Here is a 24,419-nt window from a genome sequence, read left to right as displayed (position 1 = left end):
CCAACTGCCAGTTTTTCTCTCAGACCAGAATGGATCAAGGGGAGTCTCTGGAGCTCCCCCTTCTGGCCGGAGGTGGTAGTGCAGTTTTGCTATCTTATTACTTGTATTTAGTGTCAGTAACTATTTTTGTGGCAAATACCCCTAGGGGTGCCACAATATCTGCCCTCAGTCACTGGCTTTACTACTCTGGCGGAGAAAATTGTGCGGGAGCCCACGCCAATTTTTTCCGCCATTTAACCCTTTAATTTAGTAGATAGAACGGCCAAATTTTGCAGATACACACTACTAACATTAGTATTGTGGAATCTGCAAAAAAAAAGGAGAGAAGACATGGTTTACTGTATGTAAACCATGTCTCAAATCATGCCGGGTTTTAGGAAGGAGAAAGAAAAAGCCGGTAATTGAATTACCGGCTTTCAAGCTGTATAGCGCTGGAAAAAATATTAATATATATACATATATGTGTCTACTATATAGACAGTATATATATATTTTTTTTTCTTTTTGGGACACATGGATCACTTCTATAGCGGTATGTTGGTTTTGCAAGCCTGCGAGAAAACCACGCAGTACGGATGCCATACGGATTACATACGGAGGATGCCATGCGCAAAAAACGCTGACACACCCTGCCTACGGAGGAGCTACGGACCACTATTTTCGGGACTTTTCAGCGTATTACGGCCGTAATATACGGACCGTATTGTTTTACGCTGTGTGTGACGCCGGCCTCAAAAGTTGAGCAGCAATTTCTCATTTTTAAAACACCTTTTTTTTTTAGGGACCACATCTCATTTGAAGTCATTTTGAGGGGGTCTATAAAGGACCTGGTCCCTCTGTGCACTGGGATTTAGCTTTCTCACACTGAGTCGGCTATTTCCTAGTTGGCAGAGGGACCAGGGCCTTTAGCTGACTTGGATTTAGCCTGCTCAGTATAAGAATGCTAAATCCCAGTAGACAGAAGGACCCTTATTGTGTATAGATATATATGAATCCTGTCATGTGATTTTTTTGAGCCGCAGACTAGATATGACATCTGATCACACATTTATTTATATGTGACATTTATACACACAAATTTTTCCCTTAATCCCAGTGTGTACAATATTCTGTGCCAATCTCATCTGTGTCCCGTTTTATTTACTGGTGATCATTTTTGTAGATCACACGACCACAGATTTTTTCCGTGCATGCACCTAGGAGTGTTTTAACCCTCGGGCGATTTTCCGTTTTTTAACATTTTTTTTCCTTCCCATAACTTATTTTTCCATCCACATCGCCGTTGGGATTTTTTTAATTTTGTCGGGATGTTATTATTGATACCATTTTGGCACGGATACATGTTTTGATCACCTCTTATTTCATTTTATTGCAATGTTGCGGCGACAAAAAAAAAAACGTACTTATGGTGTTTTGAGTTTTTTTTCTTGTTATGCCGTTTACTGATCAGATTATTTTATATTTTGATTGGTCAGACCTTTCTGAACATGCCAATTCCCTTTTTTTTTTTTTTTTTTTTTAATGGAGCAAAAGCAATATTTTTTTTTCTTATATTTTTAGGATATATGACGTAACTTGTAGATCACACAACCACAGATTTTTTTCCATGCATGCACCTAGGAGTGATTTAACTCTCCGGCGATTTTCATTTTTTTTACATTTTTTTTCCTGCCCATAACTTATTTTTCCATCCACATCGCCTTTGGGATTTTTTTTTTATTTTGGCGGGATGTTCTTATTGATGCCATTTTGGTGTGCATACCATGTTTTGATCATCTTTTATTTCATTTTATTGCAATGTTGCGGCAACCAAAAAAAAGTCATTATGGCGTTTTCGAGTTTTTTTCTCGTTATACTGTTTACTGGTCAGATTATTTTACATTTTGATTGGTGAGACCTTTCTGAACACGTCAATTCCAAATCTATTTATTTTTTTAAATGGAGCAAAAGTGATATTTTTTTTTCTTAAATTTTTATGATATAACTACATCATGCGTTGTGAAGGGGTCAATACTATAACTACTGGCCAAATGGACCAGGTCCATCTGCCGACTTGGATTTAGCCGGCTCTCTGTGAGAAAGCTAAATCCTGGTTGTCTAACCGACTTGGATTTAGCCACAACCGAAATGAAATGCTGCTCTATGGAGCCGTGTGAGGAGAGGACCGAGGAGCTGCAGCATGGAGCCGTGTGAGGAGAGGACAGAGGAGCTGCAGCATGGAGCCGTGTGAGGAGAGGACCGAGGAGCTGCAGCATGGAGCCGTGTGAGGAGAGGACCGAGGAGCTGCAGCACGGAGCCGTGTGAGGAGAGGACCGAGGAGTTGCAGCATGGAGCCGTGTGAGGAGAGGACCGGGGGGCTGCAGCACGGAGCCGTGTGAGGAGGGGACAGAGGAGCTGTACAAGGGAATGAGGACACAGGACTCAGTGTGAGTTCTCTGAGGTTGTAATTTGCTGTGAGAGGGCATGGGGCCAACTTATTAGAAAATTTGTTCCCAAGCAGGTCCGTCCAAGTCCATGGCTTTCCTCGAATCCAGGCAGGGTGACTGTGTATAGCAGTAAGTAACGTTACTGCTGTTCACAGGTGCCGGGTACTGACGTCACTGCTCATCAGACTTACTGGCTCCCACTCCGTGAGACCCGGCAGCTCTGAACAGCGGTGATTTTAGTAACTATACCGCTCATCAGAATCGCTGCCCTCTGTGAGACCCGACAAATCTGATGAGCGATATAGTTACTGACATCACTGCTGTTCTGAGCCGCTGCACTCCGCAAGACCGGCCGGCTGTGAGCAGCGGTGACATCAGTATCTTTACCATTCATCAGATTTGCTGGGTCTCGAAGACAGGAGCCAGCAACTCTGATGAGCAGTGATGTTAGTACCCGGTGCACCTGGGCAAGTGCCGGGCCCTGGGCAGGCGGGGGGCCCTGGGCAGGCGGGGGCCCACTCGCTGTCAGGGACACCAGAGCGCTATGGGAGCCTGGTGCCAATATCCACGAGTGGGCCCCCCACCCGCTTCCTCAGGGACCCGGCACTTGCAATACTTACCTCTCCCCATAGGCATACCTCTGCTGCGATGCCTTCTGACTCTGTGATGTTTCAGGTCCGAGGGCACGATGGCGTCAATACAGCACGTTCTCCGTTCTAAACAGTCTCAGTACAGAGAGCGGCAAGACAGCCACGCTGGGAAGTCCGGTCCTGCGGCCACAAAGGAGAAGTATTTGATTTTTTTTTATGTTTGGAGCATTATATGGGACCCATATTTTTTTCTAATAAAGTTATATTTGCATGTGTGTGTTTTTAATTTTTGACGGGATACTGTGTACACTATGGGGTCGGTACGTGCTCTCCGTACACTATGGGGTCGGTACGTGCTCTCCGTACACTATGGGGTCGGTACGTGCTCTCCGTACACTATGGGGTCGGTACGTGCTCTCCGTACACTATGGGGTCGGTACGTGCTCTCTGTACACTATGGGGTCGGTACGTGCTCTCTGTACACTATGGGGTCGGTACGTGCTCTCTGTACACTATGGGGTCGGTACGTGCTCTCTGTACACTATGGGGTCGGTACGTGCTCTCTGTACACTATGGGGACGGTACGTGCTCTCCGTACACTATGGGGTCGGTACGTGCTCTCCGTACACTATGGGGTCCGTACGTGCTCTCCGTACACTAGGGTTGAGCGAAACGGATTGGTCATTTTCATAAGTCGCCGACTTTTGGCAAAGTCGGGTTTCATGAAACCCGACCCGATCCCTGTGTGGGGTCGGCCACGCGGTACGCGACTTTCGTGCCAAAGTCGCGTTTCAATGATGCGAAAAGCGCCATTTCTCAGCCAATGAAGGTGGACGCAGTGTGGGCAGCGTGATGACATTGGTCTCAGTCCCCACCATCTTAGAGAAGGGCATTACAGTGATTGGCTTGCTTTCTGCGGTGTCACAGGGGCTATAAAGAGGCGTTCCCGCCGACCGCCATCTTACTGCTGCTGATCTGAGCATAGGGAGAGGTTGCTGCCGCTTCGTCAGAAGCAGGGATAGCGTTAGGCAGGGTACATTAACCCCCAAACCGCTTGTGCTGTAGCGATTTCCACTGTCCAACACCACCTTTTGTTTGCAGGGACACTGGAGGCTACATTTTTTTTCCCTCAGCGCTGTAGCTCATTGGGCTGCCCTAGAAGGCTCCCTGATAGCTGCATTGCTGTGTGTACGCCGCTGTGCAAACCAAATGCTTTCTTCAAAGCACAAATCCTTTTGCTCCTTCCTTTCTGCACAGCTATCTTGTTTGTTTGTCCACACTTTTGACTTTTTTTGTGCAGCAGTCCACTCCTTGTTATTGCTGCCTGCCATACTTTGCTGAGATTACTGCAGGGAGATAGTAATTGTAGGACAGTCCCTTTTTTTTTTTTTTTTTTTTTCTTCGTTATATCTCTTCAAGCCACTTTTTGCCACAGAAAATATACTCTAAGGGTATGTGCACACGTCAGGATTTTTTCCTGACAAAATCCTGAGAATTCTGCCAGAAATCCGCATGCTTTTATAGCGCGGAATTTGCGCGTTTTTGACGCGTTTTTTTGCGGATTTTTTGCGTTTTTTTCCAGACACTCCAATTTGATGGGAAATCCGCAAAAATAATGAACTTGTCCGGATTTTTTGCGATATGCGTTTTTTTTTTGCGGAACAAAACGCAAACATGCACAAAAAATGCAGAATGCATTCTAAATGATAGGATGCATAATGTTTGCGTTTTTTTAGCGATTTTATAGCGTTTTTATTGCGAAATTCCGCAAAAAAAACGCTAAAAATGCAGACGTGTGCACATACCCTAATACAGTGGCCCAGATTTATTCACTAGTCTCCCTGAAGAAAAAAAAAAAAGGTGCAGATTAAAATTGACAAATCTGCATCAGTGGCAGTCCTGTGTGTGGCATCTGTGTCTCATTTTCTGGCACAGAAAACATACAGTCTAACAGTGGGCCTGATTTCTTGCCAATTCTCCCATAAATAAAAAAAAATAGTGGGAGATTAAGATTGGCAATTCTGCCTCAGTGCCAGTGCTGTGTGGCATCTGTCTCTAATTTTGTGCCACAGAAAACCTAGTGTGTAACACTGGGTCTCATTTCTTGACTATTCTCCTACAATAAAGTTACAAAAAAAAGTGGGAGATTAAGATTGGCATTTCTGCCTCAGTGCCAGTCCTGTGTGTGCCATCTGTCTCTAATTTTGTGCCACAGAAAACTTAGTGTGTAATACTGGGCCAGATTTTTTTTAAATTCTCCCAGGAAAAAAAAAATAGTGGGAGATTAAGATTGGCAATTCTGCCTCAGTGCCAGTCGTATGTGTGGCATCTGTCTTTTATTTTGTGCCACAGAAAACCTAGTGTGTAACACTGGGCCTGATTTCTTGACAATTCTCCCACAATAAAGTTACAAAAAAAGTGGGAGATTAAGATTGGCATTTCTGCCTCAGTGCCAGTCGTGTGTGTGGCATTTGTCTTTAATTTTGTGCCACAGAAAACCTAGTGTGTAATACTGGGCCAGATTTTTTTTTTATTCTCCCAGAAAAAAAAAAAAAGTGGGAGATTAAGATTGGCCATTCTGCCTCAGTGCCAGTCCTGTGTGTGGCATCTGTCTCTCATTTTGTGCCACAGAAAACATACAGTCTAACAGTGGGCCTGATTTCTTGCCAATTCTCCCATAAATAAAAAAATAGTGGGAGATTAAAATTGGCAATTCTGCCTCAGTGCCAGTCGTGTGTGTGGCATCTGTCTTTCATTTTATGCCACAAAATGAATATTGGAATATGACACTGGATTTGTGTAAGGGAGGGGGGCTGGAGCTGGAGTCTAGTGAGCCACTGATAAGGAATGGAGCTGCGAGCTGTGTCCTTGAAGCTGCAAGCTGCGGTGGGGGCTACAGAGCGCAGCTGCTGATACAGAATGGGTTAAGTTCTTCTGGAAACTTTGTACTACTTTTAATGCATCGTCCGGACACCATATTTAATTTTAAACTTACAATAATTCTTTCTAATTCAATACAACATTGTACTATTGCTTTAAACACAAATCTCTCAGCGCGTACTGACCCAAAGACAGAATATACACAGCTCCACCATATTCTTCAGCACAGCTGCATGGCCCCCCTTTCTCTGGCCCGCAGCACAAAGAGAAGAAATCAGAAACAATTCGCGCAGGGGTTCACCCCTCCCATCAGCTATAAACACAGAGATAAGAATTTACAGCATTCCTCAACACAAAGAAAAAAGGCACAGCGCAGCTGTTTGACCCCTCCCATCGGGTGTCTCGGAAAACCCCACAGAGTAACGAAATACAGCAGTTCTCAGACTTAATTCATTTCTACAAAACCTTCACACAACTCATATGCCAGAACACCCTAGAAAAACTAATGATTGAGGTATTTTATAACCAAACACGGGCTCTGCATCCTTTCATCTTTCCTCTCCATCAACCTTTTTTTTTTTTTTCCTCGTTCTTTAAACCTCGCGCAACTCGCAGATGAGCTTGCGCTTGTTCTAACAGTCCTTTCTCTTTCAACATGCCCCTTTTGTTCTCCATGAGATGGTGCCGTGTAGACGGCTGCAATCTCCCTGTCGAGGGCAATCCTTCATGCTTGTACAACCTCTCAACATTCTTGACTGCCTCCTTGCCCTCCCGTGACTCTACTATTGTCTTGACTTCCACAGCATCCTCGCTTAACTCGTGGGGCACGGACTTCTTCTGCTATAAGAGACGCAACATGACTCACAGAATACTACGCCCTTCTGCAGCAGGCCGCTGACAGCGACAGCAACACGTGTGTCCTAACACGGAGCCTCGCGCTCGACGTGTTATGAATAAAGAGCCTCGCGCTCAATATTTTTCCCTAACCTGAACACCAGTGATTACAGTCTGCCCCGTCACGATATTCTAAACATTGGGAGGCGGTCTCCTAGTGAGACCCCTCCACTGAGATTCTGGTGGTCCCCCCCACTTGGGACGTCTTCATTACCAATGTGATTCTGGTGGTCCCCCCACTTGGGACATCTTAATTACCAATGTGATTCTGGTGGTCCCCCCACTTGGGACGTCTTAATTACCAACGTGTACAATATCACAGAGGCTGCGTCTCCTATCCCTTTCTCTCAGCCGCCCCCAATCCACAACTTCTTCAATCTTTCACTCTATCACCTTGACACCCCTCCAGAGATAAAGGCTCACTCTACCCGGGCAGTCGGCGCTTCCTGTGCGGTACGTCACAGGGCTTTGGCCGACGGCTTTGCTAAGCGGCAACCTGGTTTTCCATCCACACGTTTCGCTGAACTTTACAAGGTCCATACCTATGCTTCGGCGGACGCCAGCCTGGGCAGAAGGATCCTGCAGGCGGCAGTGGTGAGTCCTCGGACCTGATGAAAGTCTGTTTTTCCCACCCTAGGGACTGATTTGGGACGTCCCATGGTTCCTGTGTCCCCCAATGAAAGGCGATAGAGAAAACAGGATTTTTGGTTGCTTACCGTAAAATCTGTTTCTCGGAGCCTTCATTGGGGGACACAGCACCCTCCCAAGTTGAACAGCTCTGTTTACTGTTTACGTTTGAGTTCTTTGAACACTCTTTGAGTGTTTGAAACTGTTAATCTGTGGAGCGCCGTGGAATTTGTTGGCACTATATAGATAAAGTTTATTATTATTATTATATTATTCTTACTCTTTTACACGTTGCTTCTCCTACTGCTTTCTCATTAACTGAATATCCTACTTCCTGTCGGTGGGGTGTACACTGCAGAGGAGGAGCTAACTTTTTTATTTGCATAGTGTCAGCCTCCTAGTGGCAGCAGCATACACCCATGGTTCCTGTGTCCCCCAATGAAGGCTCCGAGAAACAGATTTTATGGTAAGCAACCAAAAATCCTGTTTTAAGGTTTGAATAGCTAATAATAATCTAGATACATTTTTATTTTAATATCTGATGATTTGACTTGTTTTTCTGCAGGTTGAAGAATATGTCACACCTGAAAAGTTTAAGCATTGGGAAAAAATAGGCAACGAGCTAGGATTCCTGTACACCGCCAGTGGTCCTCTGGTCCGGTCCTCTTACAAAGCAGGTATGCCTTTGCATTTCTTTAGGTTATACCTCTTGGCATTGTTACCAAATGCCCATCTTATGTTTATTGCACTTTTGAGACAATAGTAATGATTAAGGAGTGTCAGATTTGTTGGAAACAAGTAGATCACATGGCATCCCAGTGCTGGATCTTAGAGATCAGCTGTAATCTGCACGAGAAGCAAGCAGCCAGTGTATAATTTCCCTATACTGCCCCCATAGCAGAAATGAGGAATTACATGGTGCGAGTTGATCTGAAGGGCGGGCTACATCTCTGTATCCCAGCTTTTATAGCTAGCACTGTGATGGAATCTTCAGCATGTTACATTTTAAATGTTTTTCACATATAATATCAGCATGCCTGAAATGAATGTTCTTCCATTAAACCCTGTGTTGCATTTGTGCTGTTTTTTCCACACAAAAAATTAACATTTTACAGTAATGGCATGTACACGCGTTGCGGATTTGTCGCAGTTTTTGCTTTTTTTTTCTGTGCAGATTTGTCGCAAGACCTGAAGGGTTTCCTGATTCCAGCCAAGTGAATCAGAATCTTGAAGTCTCATGCACGCATTGCTTATTTTTAACTTGCAGATTTAATGGGTGGGGCAAAAAAATCTGCACCAAAAACACGTCAAAAATGCATTAAAAAAGTGTGTTTATGCCAAGAGATCTAGAAATGGTGCAGAAATATCTGCGCCAAATACTTAATGTGGCACATACCCTAATACATATATGTCAGACTTTGGCTAGGGGGCCAAATCTGGCCCTCAGGGTGAGTATATTTGGCCTGTAAAGCTGACACTTTATGTACATTCTCAGTAGTGATCAGTGCTGTGGGGTCGTTGTGGAGATGAATGTGCTGCACGTTATGTACATGCTCAGTAGTGACCAGTGCTGTGGGGCTGGAGTGGAGATGAATCTGTGCGGCACGTTATGCACATGCTCAGTAGTGACCAGTGCTGTGGGGCTGGAGTGGAGATGAATCTGTGCTGCACGTTATGCACACGCTCAGTAGTGACCAGTGCTGTGGGGCTGGAGTGGAGATGAATCTGTGCGGCACGTTATGCACATGCTCAGTAGTGACCAGTGCTGTGGGGCTGGAGTGGAGATGAATCTGTGCGGCACGTTATGCACACGCTCAGTAGTGACCAGTGCTGTGTGGTTGGGTAAATTGAGGAGTCGTAGTCAGAGGTTTGACTTACCAACTGCACAACCCTGGCATGGAGGGCTGTGTGGGGATTACAGGTGGAGAACCATACTGTAATGGGGTCACCATTCTTTGTCGGGGGAATTGAGGGGGTACAGTAGGATCACCATACCGTGCGTGTGGAGAAATTCACTGTGGGGGTATCATACTGTGTTTGGGGGCACTTTTGTTTGCATCACACTTTATTATCTGTAAGGTTTTTTGGCCTTCATTATTTCATAATTAGATTAGGCCACATGCTTTTTACTGCTCTTACATAACGTATTATAATATTACAATATTTTATTCGAAGATCTATTAATAAAAATGTACTTTGTTTGTGGGGCGACCACTTTAAGGTTTGCTTCCATATGAAAAAGTTCATAGTTATATTTGGTAAGTAGAACCTTCCTCAATTGTGACATTTTTGAATAAATATCAAGGTCGGCCCACGACTCTGTCCAAGCTTTTAATCTGCGCCTCTGTGTATTTGACTTTGACGTCCATTGCCCTGACAGTAAATTAATGCAAACTATTTTTTTTTCCTTGTGGATTTTTAGCATAAAAGCTTTTTTTTTTTTTCAATGTTGCAGCATGTCAATTTGTTATGAGCTTTTGAAGTATTTTTCACCAATTCAAACAATTGGAGGGAAAAAAAATGCACATAATTATTAAAACGTAACACTGATTTTTTAATGCAGAAAAATCCACTGCAGATTCTCAACGTGTGCACATAGCCTGAGTTTGCAAAAGTTAAAGGGGTTGGCCACTACTCTACATGGGAACTAACGGCCATAGATGCCACTTCATGAAATACTTTGAAAATAGAGTGATGGGTTCATGTCCAAAACCACAAGAATCCGCAGTGGCTGCTTTTTACAGATTGCGAGAATTTAAAGTTTTCCACCATCTGTGAGGTAGGAGATAAGGTACTGATTGCTGGCGGCCACAACTATTGAGAGGGAGCAGAACTCTGCGATAAGGTGCACATACCTCTGTTCATTGTCTATAGGCCTGCTGTACTTTCTCCAGCAGTCACATAGACAAGGATAGAAGTGGAGGATGAGCACGCACCATTTGATAGGGCTCTGCATCACCCCACTGTTGGGATCCCCAGTGATCAGCAAGCCGTCTCTTGTGGATTGGAGATGGCTTACAATTCCAAGAATAACTCTGTAAACATTCATTTAATTTTGCAGGGAACCATCAATTTCAACTTAAACATCAAGGGCCCAATTCAAAGTTTTTACTCCAGAATTTAAGATGTATGCCTCTTAATTAATGATGAGCGAATGTGCTCAGTTATCAGAGGTGTTATCTGAGCATGCTTGTGTGCTAGGAGTCCCCACGGCTGCATGTCTCATGGCTGTCCAACAGCTGCAACACATACTGGCACTGCCTAACAAACCGTTAATCCCTGTATGTATTGTGGCTGTCAAACAGCCGCGGGGACTCAAACATATTATCCGAGCACGGCGAAAAAAGTACTTGTCGTGTAATTTTTTTTTATAGGGGCTTTATTTTGCAAATTTGCTAATATTGCGTAAATTTTTCGTTACATTTAGGTGAATTCGTCTTGAAAAATTTGGTTCAGAAAAGGAAAATAAAAGCCGTATAAACGTTAGTGTGGAACGATATGGGCTTAGAAATGAATGTGAGCTCATTAGTAGCCATCGATAATGTGCCCTATGGTGCGGTACAACGTGGGGCGAGCTGAGAAGGTTTGGGAATATCGGCTGGAAGCTTCCTGATGCTTCTGATTGTAAAGAAACATTTAATTTAATTCAAACCTTTAAAAGTCTAAAGATATAATGAAGACTTCAGCAGGAGCAAGCCCGCAGGGGAGGAGTCCTCTGTCAGCCAATCAGATCGCAGATGAAACTTTATTCCACTACTGTCGGAAGTTTTGCTTTTTCTGTGTGACCTACTAGATGATTTACATTATTTTATTATAAATATTTAAGAAAATAAAATTACTGTCATCATAACACAAGGATATTCTTGGACTCCATAATAAAGTTAAATGAAACTGGATCTACTGCATTTTTTTTTTTTATTAAATGTCCTCTCTATTATAGCATTCCTCCTCTATGCACACAACTATACAGAAGAAGGTTTTTTTTTATCCTTTATTTTCATTGTGTTTGGAATTAATTTGTGATCAGCACAATTTTTCTTTATATTGAAAAGAATTCTTGCAATTTTCACCCCAAACCTCCTATTAGGATGAGCCCGCTTGTCCTGTAGGATCATTTCTCAGTCACTCAATTATTATGAGACAAGTTTATAACGACCTCATAAATAACACTGAATCCACCATTGAGGTAAGTGGTCACATCTCACCCCCTCCCCCTCCCTGCCCAATGACTTGCATGAGTAGCAAAGCATTGCCTGTCACATCAGATGGAACGTGTCGCCACATAAACTCACCTTGAGTCATTAAGTTCACCAAAAATGGGACAAACGACAAAATTATTGATGGAATTTTTTATTTTCGAAATCACATTTTTCTTTCAAAGTATAACAATTGAACATGAGACATAAAACCGCATTACCAGTGACTCTCCTACTCCAAACAATCAAACATCTTAACTTCTAGCATTAAAACCATTTCCTCCTGGATTGCTGCGCCCCCTTTAATCAGCTGCTTGGTGTTGGTGCCAGCGGTTAGATCCCCCCCAACAACATGATATTTATTGCCTGTCATTAGAATAGGTCATCAGTATTGAAGTCCTGGAAAACGACTTATTAGGAAAAAAAAATATATATAAAAAAGATACATTCCCTTTACATAGTAAAAACTTACAATATTGGTCTGCCATATCCCGTAAGCCCTTCAGAGGACGCTGGCCTTTTTATTGCACATATTGCCACCCTATCTGTTTCCACATGCAACCATGTGTACAATTTTATTACAGGGGTTCTTCACCTGAAGAGGATAAAATTAATACATAAATGCATGTATTTGGGGTGAAAAATTTTTTTTTGAGCAATGGGTTTCATTAAAAATTTGGCACCGTCTAACTTCTATAGCGTTTGTGTTGCATTGTGTACAGAAAGAGTTAACTGACAAGCGTTCAGTGAGCTCGTTCTAACCGTCTGACAGGAGAGTTTGAAACTTTTTTTTTTTCTGAGCTCTTCTCAGCCGATTTATGACCACATCAAAGTAGAATGTGCAGGGAAACAAATCTATAAAAGCCAAACCTTGCAAAACTTTTAATGACACAATTGCAAAAAAAAAAAAATATATATAATATATATATATATATATATATATATATATATATATATATATATATATATATATATATATATATTTTTTTTTTTTTTTTTTTTTTGTCTAAAATGCCTGCAATTCAAATATTGTAAAAAAAAAACAAAACAAAAGTTCTTAAAGTTGTACCAAGTTGCAATAATACATGTATTTCAAGTATAAAATTTTTAAAACATGATGCCTACATATTGAAAGTTTTGAAAAAAAAAATATATATATTTTTTTGGATGCCCATTCCCCAAGCAGTCACTAAGTGCACGAACAGAACAAGTATGATCTGTGATCGCCGATTTATAAAAATATAAAAATGTTCCAAAAAAAAAAAAAAAATATATCTGATTCAAAAGTGTCCCTTATAAATAACCACGTAGAAAAATAATGCACAAAATCCGCGGTGATGTAATGCGTTACTGCAGAGCCTTTATACAGAGGCCATGAAACTTCAATGGATAAAGTGATTATATTCTGTAGTTTTACAAAAATAGTAAAAATGATTGTTTGGTCGGAAGTGTAATAGTTTACAAATACGTTATCTATTGGGGACATTGAGAATCAACCAAGTTCTCCGCACCTGCAGTAAGACAAGAAAATGTAACACTAAGGCTGGCCGAATCCTGGAGGTGTAGACCGCTCCTGGAGGTGTAGACCGCTCCTAGAGGTGTAGACCGCTCCTGGAGGTGTAGACCGCTCCTGGAGGTGTAGACCGCTCCTGGAGGTGTAGACCGCTCCTGGGAGGTGTAGACCGCTCCTGGAGGTGTAGACCGCTCCTGGAGGTGTAGACCGCTCCTGGAGGTGTAAACCGCTCCTGGGAGGTGAGGACCGCTCCTGGAGGTGTGGACCGCTCCTGGAGGTGTAGACCGCTCCTGGAGGTGTAGACCGCTCCTGGAGGTGTAGACCGCTCCTGGAGGTGTAGACCGCTCCTGGAGGTGTAGACCGCTCCTGGAGGTGTAAACCGCTCCTGGAGGTGTAAACCGCTCCTGGGAGGTGTGGACCGCTCCTGGAGGTGTAGACCGCTCCTGGAGGTGTAGACCGCTCCTGGAGGTGTAGAGCGCTCCTGGAGGTGTAGACCGCTCCTGGAGGTGTGGACCGCTCCTGGAGGTGTAGAGCGCTCCTGGAGGTGTAGACCGCTCCTGGAGGTGTAGAGCGCTCCTGGATCAGCCACGAGTCCATATACAATTGTGTTCACGCGACGCCTTCCTCAGGGCAGGATTTATACTTCAATAGGCGTTATTTCCAGTCTCAAAAGACCTATATACAATAATAAATATCCTTAACCCTTCCCCACCCAGTAGCTTTATACTCTGGCCTTCTTGAGGGGCACATCCCCGAGGCTGATCTTGGGCATGTCAGCTGTTGGTGTAAAAGGGATCCTCTTGGAAGCCACCTTTTTCCCGATGGTCTCAACCTGTAAATAAAAAAAAAGTTAAATATTATAAGAATATTTAAATGGCAAAAAAAAATGTGCAAAAAAAAAATAAAAAAAAATAAAAATTACAACTTGGGAAGTTTGAAACACAATCATTTGTGATGATGGCTGCCAATAGACTACTAAAAAGAAAAAATATTTCACAAGTACACGTTTTGTGGGCCATGTACAAACCGCGATTTTCAGACCGACCACAGCTTTCCTGCCCCAAACTAGCACCAGGTGTAAATAAAAGGGAACATGCAAAACTAAGTTGGAATGGAGAACCATCGATATTGTCTGAACTAGTTTGTATAATAATAATAATAATATATAATAATAATAATAATAATTAAAAAAAAAAAAAGTTGGCGTTCCTTCTAGGTATACTGAAAACTAGATGTGCAGTACTGTACACTTTGTACAGGGTCGCCCTCACGTTATTAGCTATATGACATAATGAGATTTGTTGACTGAGCGCAGTTCCAGCTTTTGGCCATTAGGTGTCAGTGCATACTAAGGATGTTGTGCTGCACTGAGGCCACGTTCACACTTCCAGTATTTGTGGCCAAAACAAATGTAACAGAAGTATAATAGAGACACGTCACCACTTCTGTATTTATCACCCACTCCTGGCTTTCACTTACAAATACTGATGTAAAATACCGCATGTGGCCTTAGAAGTATGGGTCTCACTGCAGCTCCCTGGATATATAAAGACAAACTACATATTTTTATACATGTAGCTAATGTAGGGAAGGCTGGAACGTCCGTTCTGACTCTTCAGTATGAGTCACGCTGAGAGGAACAACCAGAACGTCTCCTACTCCCTGAGGTCACCAATGTCCTTATTGCAGAATGTCTGTATGGCTGCACCCAAGGTTCACAGTCTGCGTCGCCCACGGGATGAATTTCTCATGTCTCAATTTATAAGCGTTTAATTTAGAAAAGCTGCGTGTATACGACCGGCACCAGTGTAGATCGGACATTACCGATAGTGATATCCGAGGATGCGGTCTGGCTGTGGCAGTGACCGATTGCATCAATTTCACAACTTGGGGGGAGTTTACCCTTCTATGAGTCAAAAGGAAATCCTGGATTGTGTCTACAAGAAAAGAGGCCTGGTGCCCGGGTCATTGATCGCTGAGCCGGAGATCCAGCACTTACACATGTCTGCTAATCGCACGGCAGGCGGCACAAAGCCTAAATGGCATCACACAAGGGCTTTCTACATGCAGAATAGGGCACACGGACCCATAGACCTCCTTGTATGAGCAGCGCCAGGTATCCGTCCCCCCAGCTCTGCAGTCCGGGTCTTTCCTAGTATTACACGGCAGCCATTACCTCTAGTGACCGGACTGTAGTGCTACAAGAATTGTCAAAGTGAATTTTGAAATCTCTAACAAGTCAATAAGATAAAAGTAAAAATGTGGAAAATTTCCAGCAAAATTCACATATAACTTATACTGTGGCAATCCGGCAGGGGTACATGTCCCTGATGGCCTCTTTGTAGGCTTTATTGCAGCCTGCTGACAGTCATTCCCTTACTTAGGACATAAAGCCGGCCATACACATCAGATGATATCTGACAGCAGATCCTCCATATATAGGAGCGCTCCATCCGTTTCCAATAGGAAGAGAGGAAAAGTCGCTCCCAGATTCCTCTAGCAGCGGATTATCTCCCCTTTGGGATTGCAATGGCCGATCCTGCTCTCCCCTGAGGTGGTCTGTCGGGGGACAGTCAGGAGGCCCCCATTCACACCAGCTGGTTGGCCAGTCCCAACCAAAAGTCAGCGGGTTTGGCAGAATTTCATCAGGAAAGAATTGTTGTTATTTACTGCAGAATAAATAGCCGTCACGGGAACAACGTTCACACGGATATACCTGAAAGCCAATGTTCTGCAGCTCCCCATGAAGGTCGTCCAGGACCCGGCGGCCATCGAATATGAACGCTGGCTTTAACATCTTGGAATGGATGCGTTGGAAATCCAGTTCCTACCACAACAGAAACATGGAGGTCAGCCTTCACTACAGATCAGGACATCCTCAACACGGAGGACAGGTCAACATATAGATACAAATGCAGAGCGTCCGGGCCAATGTAACGGTACAAACCAGTGCTCCCAGCACAGAAGGATCAGGAAAGAAAAGGGAAGGGATCGGCATTTCTTTGCTCACCTTAAACATGTCCCACTCTGTGCAGATCACTATGGCGTGAGCTCCCTCACAGGCCTCGTATGGATCCGGGGAGATATGGACCAGCTTCTCCACTGAGGGGGGAATGGGTACATATAACAACCTCATTAGAGGAGTCCATGAAAAAAAAAAAATGTACAAAATATTACAACAATCTGGAATAATCCTGTCCAACTTCGCCCCAAGTAATAGTGATCTAATCTGGTAATGAGGTCAGAAAGGGGCAAATGACTAATCTGGGAGGAACAAAGCCCGCCAATAAGTGAGAATAGCCAGCAAACAGTGCAATGGTTGGCGGCTAAGGTCGCCCATTTCTCCAGCAGCCCCACGTCACGTACCTCTGTCGTCAGCAGTCACTCCAGGCTGGGATAAGTCCATGACGATTTGTTCCCTTGGTACTTTGGGATCGAATATGTGCAGCTTGGCCCCTTCATCCATAAGGTACTTGCAGATGTAGATGCTGGAGGATTCTCTGAGGAAAAGTAACGCAACAGTTTTGGTGAATTTCCATCACAACTAATACATCTACATGAGCAGCCACATAAAGGTCTCCATTCACTGCAAGAACTGCCAGGCCTGGCTTGTCACTCTCCACATGGAGGAACGTTACTCCATAGTCCCCAGTCATATAGCCAAATCTGATCTCATACTTTGCACTGAAGAGAGGCAACATCCCAAAACATGTGTCTGCAAATTGAGATTCTGGATTGGCTTTTATCCATGTCATGTGGAGAGGCTCATTAAAGGGTCGATATTGACTTTTAGGATTGCCACTTCCGATATTGGTGCTGGGGTTCTAGTCCTCTTCCTCTCCTTACATACTCAATGTTCCACATCTCACACAGCAAAACCTGCTGGTATGCAAAGGACCTTATAAACCAATATGGAACAGCACAGACAGCTGTACTGTAACGGCAGCACAAGGTCACAAGGCTACCAGCAGGGGTCAGAATGGCACGTTATGGAGTAATGGTGGATCTGCACTGGCCAATTATCGGGAACGAGTAATTATTGTGCCCCATTTATTTGCCTTTCTAAAGAAGCTGCCAATCACCAGACAAAGAAACAAAAATGCTTGTTATATAACAAGCACCTTCTGGATCGCCAACTGGTGGTCATTTAATGGCTGCAATCAGCCAGTGTAAACTTCTCCCAATGAATATTTGGAGCATTTTTGATGTTGAAGATTTTCTGCAAGAGAGACTGACCTGCTGCGGATCTCACCCTGCGGTGGCCGTGCGATTTCTCTACATCCATCTAATATGCTGAAACTGCTTAAACAATGATTTGGGGCAACAAAAATACGCACCAAAAACTCATTATGGGAACTGAACATTTAGTACACCGAATTCTTTTCTCAGGCCCAGCGGTCATAAATCTCTCTTCGTGCTTTGGTGTCAGGCATCTCTGGAGGTCACCTACCTTGTGTCACCAGTGTCCTTTTTGAAGGCAAATCCTAACACTGCAATTTTTTTGTCAGTCACGGTGTTGAAGAGACAATCGATGATCCTAGAGGTAAACCTCCGCCTCTGGTAGTCATTCATGTCAATCACCTGGAATAAGAAGAGCGGTCGAGCAGGTCGTGGTGTGAATACCTTCACAAATCTTGTGTCCATCATGGACTTCAAGATGACAGCACATCCATAGCTGGATACATGTGATCTCGGAAGTCTATAACCACACGAATGTCCTGAAACCAACCTCAATCCCATCATCTTAATGTCAAAATATGGCAGCAGATGCTCCCTCAGATTATGTGCACTGGCCGCTAACATTATATCCCAAGGAACTAGAAGAATTGTCAAGCATCTTACGTGCACGACCAAGTCAGAATATTAGATTACCTGGGACTCAAGACAAGTGGGCAACTGACACGGCCAGCCCCCAACCCAGCACCTCTCCTGTGTCCGGAGCCTGTACAACGTATTCGTGCCGTACTAACAATATCTCACATGCCACCAACTCACGGAAACCAGAAATATAAGCCGCTGGCATGACACCCGGTGGGAAACCTACCTGCTGCCAGTATTTTGCAACTTCGTGCAGATTTAAAACTTCACACAAATAAACTAAGTTAAGTACATCTTTCTGGAAGCAGCTACCACCAAAACCTACAAAAACAGAAAAATATTATATGCAGGAGATATAACATGAAAAAGTCATCATCAAATACACTGATCATATTGTACATAGATGATCATAGTGATCTATACCCTTACCAACATTTCTGGCATTGGAAATATAGAACTTTGCTATTGTTGGGAGCGATTACTTGGCAACTGGAACTGGACTTCAATTTATCTGGTTGGATAATAAAACTACTTTCTTACCCCCCCACCACCCCCAGCACATATGACAAATGTTCTGAATAGGCCGTCCATTGATCAGATACATGCAAAACAAATGACGGGCGTTGTCAGCCGGGATGGGCAGGTGTAAGGACACCACCAGCCTGTGTGATGCAGGTGTAGTTTTCTATAACTGGAGGAATCCTTACGAGGGACCCCAATTCTATTATTTACTGCATGGGGTGTATCTACACTCTAGGCTTCACCTTCCCCCAATTCTACAGTACGATCATAGTTACCTAGCAGGAACCATCTATGGTACAGACCCACTAACACAATGCATACATATTTATTAGGGCCATTCTTACCAACACTGGCTTTAAGGAATTTATTTCCAATTCTTTGGTCCATCCCAATAGCCCTGGCCACTTCTTCTACATCTGCGCCAGTCGCTTCACACAAGGCACTGATCGAGTTAATACTGCTGATCCTCTGGGCAAGGAACGCATTAGCAGCCTAAAAGGAGGTGAAAACCACACTATGAACACGACGGAACACAAGTCAACGAGTTATGATGCTCCTGTGTAAATACCAGAAAAATATGCGCCCTCACCAATTTGGAAAGCTCAGAGGACCAAGTGTTGGTGGTGATAATCTTCTCCGAAGGGACCCAGTTTTCATAAACCGCACACAGGGCGCGCACCGCTCTCTGTCCTTCGGGGGTTTCATCTCCCCCAATCAGGACACGGTCAGGGTTTTTAAGATCCTTGATGGCCGTTCCTTCCGCAAGGAACTCTGGATTAGACAGCACCTTGGAGGAAAGACGATCAAACCATTAGTACATGTGAAATGTAAAAGGCTAGGTGGACAATTGCCACCATTTGTATAAATATTGTTATCTATTGCAAACCCTGAACCTGTAGCCATAACTCCTACTGCACATACATGGGATCCATCGGTGATCTAATATATACGAGCTCCTCCCAAAGTAAAGCGAAGGATCAGAGATTTCCTAAATCTTTTTACCTCCCTTTGACCACTGATACAAGTCATTGCTGAGCACTCATTTAGATGCACGCTCCTGCGAGGAACTTGCACTATTCTAGAATCTTGCAAATATTTTTAAAAACTCCTTTTGGTGAACTCTAAATACCTGAAGGTTGAGATTGGGTTTTGTGTTGGCATCAAAGATCCGACGAATGCTCTCGGCAGCTCTCACGGGCACCGTGCTCTTTTCCGTCACAATTTTGTACCCATTGGAGTTCTGAACAATCCTTCGGGCACAAGCTTCAATGTACTTGAGATCTGCAGCTCGGCCTTTTCCCATACCATAGGTTTTTGTTGGGGTGTTAACCTGCCCAGAAGGAAAAAAAAAAAAAAAGTTAAAATTAATAAATACTTAATTCTTCTAAAATGTAAAAAAAAAAAAAAAAAAAAAAGCCTGGAGTCAGCAAATTGCACAGAAACATGACTGACTGCATTTTTCGTGTTGCATACATGTTATATAACCTGCTTATTATCTATACTCAAAAGGTGTCTGGAGTTATAGCTAAAGGGCAACTAGAAATACACAGCCGTCAAAAGGATCACTTCTCTCGGATGCCCTCGACTTTATCAAGTGCTGCAAAACCAATAGGCACAAATGGCTGATGATGCTTACGGTGTATTATGGACAGGGGCATCGTGAGGCTCCGTAATCCTATCTTCTGGGAAGCTCATGACTAGCATGCACCACGGATAACCCTTATCCCATTAGCCTGACCGGACAACTTCAAACAATCCTTTACAATATGTAACTGGTTAACATGTTGGAACTGGATGAAAGGGCAGCAGGCGGGTTATACGGGTAGTGACATATGGATAGATATACAGTCAAGGCCCAAAAAGTTGGCATGCTTGAAATTGTTTCAGAGAATGAAGTATTTCTCCCAGAAAATAATTGCAGTTAGATGTTAAATTTCCTTTGTGTGTAATGGAATAACACAGAAAAAAAGGCAAACCCCTAAAATGGGCCAGACACAATTGTTGGCACTCAACTTAATATTAGGTTGCACATCCTTTGGAATAAATAACTGCAATCAATCTCTTCCTATAACCATTAACAAGCTTCTTACACCTCAGCTGGAATTTTGGACCACTCGTCTTTTGCTAACTGCTCCAGGTCTCTCATATTTGAGGGCGCCTTCTCCCATCAGCAATTTCAAGTTCTCTCCACAGGTGTTCAATGGGATTTAGATCCAGACTCATTGCTGGCCACTTCATAACTCTCCAGTTTGTGTCCATCCATTTCTGGGTGCTTCTTTAAGCATGTTTGGCGGTCAACGTCCTTCTGGAAGGACACAAACCCAGCTTTCTGACATCGGACACAACATTGCGACCCAAAATACTTTGGTAATCTTTAGAATTAATGCACACAGTCATTGGGCACCCTATGCCAAAGGCAGCAAAACAACCCCAAAAGTTCTTTGAACCTCCACCATATTTGACTGTAGGTACTGTGTTCTTCTCTCATTATCTGTGAACAGAATAATTTTCTTTAGCAAAAAGCTCTATTTTGGTCTCATTTATCCACAAGACGCTTTCCTAGATGGAGTTTGGCAAACTGTAGTCTAGCTTTTTTTATGTCTCTATGTAACTGAAATAATCTTCTGGGAGAAAAGCTTCATTTTCTGGAACAATTTCAAGGGTGGAAATACTTGTGGCCATGACTGTATATCGTGTAAAGGAGCACGAAGGAAAGTCCTGAATGGAAGGTATGTGTCACCAAGGTGGCTAGCTTCGGTGATGCAAGTATCAGAATTAAAGGTTCCAACAATGGTAGGTTGTTGAGAATGTTTTTATTGGGACTGCATTTTGGGTCCGGGATTTAGGAGAGGGATTTAGGAGCAACCGAATGAGTCTGGGTGGGAAATTTGGCTCCCTTACCTCCAATCAGAGTTTTGCAGGTCTTACAAAGGGCAGCTGAAGTCGCTCAAGTGTGTCTAGTGTGTGGGGGCTGCAGTGTATTCATTATTGCTGACCTCTATTAATGGTTTATGACAAATAAACAAACCTAAGACAGTATGACACTGGAACAAAGTGCCATTGTGTACCCAAACCGCTACCAGACTACTTGAAGCCCTACAATGGACAGGGGTGACTTTACAGCTACTTACAAGTGTGGCTTCTCAATCCTTACCCAAAACCTCTATAACCAGAGACAGAACTAAAAATAAAACACCCCCCCCCACCCAAAACACAGGACTGGTATATAGCAAAGTGTCGGCACCCTTATTTAAGGCTCTGTGGACAAAAGGAGGTGTACACTCCCGTCATTTAGCGTCAACAGAAGACTGATGTATGCCACTTACTGGGTGTGATCACCTTCCATCTTCAGGAGCACACTGCCTTTAGGCAAGCAGGAGGCAGAGAGGCAGAGGAGCGCTGTGCTCCTGAATATAAAAGCTGAGCACTCCATGCTAGTGGCCATGATTGACGGTTCGGACTAATCGCGTCGTGTCACTGATCCGAACTGTTCGTTCTATCACGGTACAAACAGAGCAAGCGTTACCTCTGCGGCATTGGAGAAGTGCAGGATCATTGCTGATCCAGTGATCTGCCAGCTTCAGAGCAGCAGCCGCAAGCTATATAGCCAACAGCTAGCAAGCACACACTTCTGGCCTAAGAAACCGGACACTCCTGATAAGACTGCAGAGGTGGCTGATAACCTAGGCAGCGAACAGTGAACTATAGAAGAAATAAATACTTCCATTCTTGAGAGCTGAGAGGATTTTAAATAAACAGTAAATTGCAATATCGCTTCTTTTTATACAGGTAATTTTATCCATTTAACAAAATGAGAACCTATAAAAATAAATAACTTACAGAAATGAACACAAGGTCAGCCTCTTGTATGGCTGCATCAATGTCAGTAGAGTAAAACAGGTTTTTTCCTCGGCAGGATTCAACAACTTCTTTCAGTCCAGGCTGCAAGAAAAAAAAAATATTATAATAATGGTCCCCACAAAGAGTCAGCACAGCCAGACCCACGACCCGGGGAGAACTCAGAAGGGATCTCATGAAGATGAAAGCACAATGCCGGCTTCACGTGTCCAGCTGGGTGTTCTTCACCTTGAGCTCCGGCATCCAAAGCCGGACAGAAAAATGCTACAATCTTCTTTCCACTGCAGGAAGATGTCACAACCGATCCCACCGGAAACACAAAGGTCATCAATTTTATGTCACTGCTTTTGTCCTACGCTGCAGGATTTAATTTAGGTAGATGGTTAGATTTATTACTGCACCATAGATGGAGATCCTTGTGTAAGTTCCAGCATAACCAGTGCTGGGACTGCTCTGCTTTACTAGGTGTAGTTCTTGTGCTGACCCCTAGGGGCAGACGTGCCGCACTTCCTGTGCTGAGCTGGCACTCTGGAGATCTCAGCTGGAATCCTCAGGACATTTTCTGCAGAAATCTCCTTGTCGGAGGCACAGAGGATGTGATCACCTTCTTGTCGCACAATTACTAGTCACACACAGAAAAGAGCTGCATTTTCTAGATTTTGTGACGTCTGTCAAGGCACATACCTACAGCCAAACATCATCAATCATCTATCAATAAGAGGCTTTTTTTTTTTTAGGCTATGTGCACATGTCCAGAAAGTATGCAGAAATTTCCTGCGAAAATCGTGAGGTTTTCCGCAGGAATTCTGCACACGTTTTTAGTGCGGATTTTTCGTGTTTTTTTTTCCCAGAGGTTCCCAATGTAATAATATAGTAGGAAATCCGCTTAAAATCCACAAAATTAATTTACATGCTGCATATTTTTCTGCATGCGTTTTTTTTTTTTGCGGAAAAAAAATGCAATATGTGGACAAAAATTGCAGAAACCATTCAAAATGATGGGATGCTTAATGCATGCGTTTAAGCGTTTTTGCCACTGAAAAAACGAGCAAAAAACGCGAAAAATCCGCAAATAATCCGGAACGTGTGCACATACCCTTAGAGGTTTCATGTAAAGCAGTGAGAATACTGTCAGAGCATAAGGGGTCTCTCAACGCGGGGGACGTTGAGGTAGATGATGTTGGGGGAGAGATGTTTTGGGTAGTTGCAGTTTCATTAACGATTACTTTGTTTTCAGGGGAGATAAGGAGTCCGGCAGCCGCCATGTCTGCTCTCCGTATTCACAACACATGAACACTCAGCAGAGTCAAGTGATCATGGGTGTTGGGGAAGGAGTGAGAGATGGTCGATTTGGCAGACAGCCATCTCACAGCCAGTTTAGGCCCCATTCACATGTTCAGTATTTGGTGAGTTTTTTACCTCAGTATTTGTAGAGGTACCTTCACACTGACCAACTTAACAACGATAACATAGTAACATAGTTAGTAAGGCCGAAAAAAGACATTTGTCCATCCAGTTCAGCCTATATTCCATCATAATAAATCCCCAGATCTACGTCCTTCAACAGAACCTAATAATTGTATGATACAATATTGTTCTGCTCCAGGAAGACATCCAGGCCTCTCTTGAACCCCTCGACTGAGTTCGCCATCACCACCTCCTCAGGCAAGCAATTCCAGATTCTCACTGCCCTAACAGTAAAGAATCCTCTTCTATGTTGGTGGAAAAACCTTCTCTCCTCCAGACGCAATGAATGCCCCCTTGTGCCCGTCACCTTCCTTGGTATAAACAGATCCTCAGCGAGATATTTGTATTGTCCCCTTATATACTTATACATGGTTATTAGATCGCCCCTCAGTCGTCTTTTTTCTAGACTAAATAATCCTAATTTCGCTAATCTATCTGGGTATTGTAGTTCTCCCATCCCCTTTATTAATTTTGTTGCCCTCCTTTGTACTCTCTCTAGTTCCATTATATCCTTCCTGAGCACCGGTGCCCAGAACTGGACACAGTACTCCATGTGGGATTTGTACAGAGGCAGTATAATGCTCTCATCATGTGTATCCAGACCTCTTTTAAATGCACCCCATGATCC

At 43.5% G+C, this 24,419-nt stretch overlaps 2 protein-coding genes across 4 annotated transcripts in view; one reads left to right on the top strand and one right to left on the bottom strand.

Moving 5' to 3' along the window:
• LIAS (lipoic acid synthetase) overlaps positions 1–24,419 on the top strand; it is a 196,097-nt gene that overhangs the window by 60,128 nt on the left and 111,550 nt on the right. Inside the window, exons 10-11 of one of the 2 annotated variants that reach the window (XM_069744584.1) lie at positions 7,983–8,094; positions 10,845–11,042. In XM_069744584.1, the coding sequence (XP_069600685.1) occupies positions 7,983–8,094; positions 10,845–10,897 (165 nt within the window). In that variant the 3' untranslated portion in view covers positions 10,898–11,042. Of the gene's footprint in view, positions 1–7,982; positions 8,095–10,844; positions 11,043–24,419 lie in introns of those variants that run through there. The other variant, XM_069744585.1, reaches the window with a different exon arrangement.
• Positions 12,618–24,419, bottom strand: part of UGDH (UDP-glucose 6-dehydrogenase) — a 47,565-nt gene continuing 35,763 nt past the window's right edge. For both annotated transcript variants that reach the window (XM_069744581.1, XM_069744580.1), the window contains exons 3-12: positions 22,307–22,408; positions 19,596–19,796; positions 19,056–19,253; positions 18,811–18,958; positions 18,171–18,265; positions 17,577–17,707; positions 16,493–16,626; positions 16,137–16,228; positions 15,843–15,953; positions 12,618–13,958 (exon numbers count right to left, since the gene is read on the bottom strand). In XM_069744581.1, coding sequence (XP_069600682.1) covers positions 13,848–13,958; positions 15,843–15,953; positions 16,137–16,228; positions 16,493–16,626; positions 17,577–17,707; positions 18,171–18,265; positions 18,811–18,958; positions 19,056–19,253; positions 19,596–19,796; positions 22,307–22,408 — 1,323 coding nt within the window. In that variant the 3' untranslated portion in view covers positions 12,618–13,847. The remainder of the gene's footprint in view (positions 13,959–15,842; positions 15,954–16,136; positions 16,229–16,492; positions 16,627–17,576; positions 17,708–18,170; positions 18,266–18,810; positions 18,959–19,055; positions 19,254–19,595; positions 19,797–22,306; positions 22,409–24,419) is intronic.

Source organism: Ranitomeya imitator, chromosome 1 (genome assembly GCF_032444005.1).
Source record: "Ranitomeya imitator isolate aRanImi1 chromosome 1, aRanImi1.pri, whole genome shotgun sequence".
In the NCBI taxonomy this organism is placed as follows: domain Eukaryota; kingdom Metazoa; phylum Chordata; class Amphibia; order Anura; family Dendrobatidae; genus Ranitomeya; species Ranitomeya imitator.
This window is presented reverse-complemented; position numbering and strand designations above follow the sequence as displayed.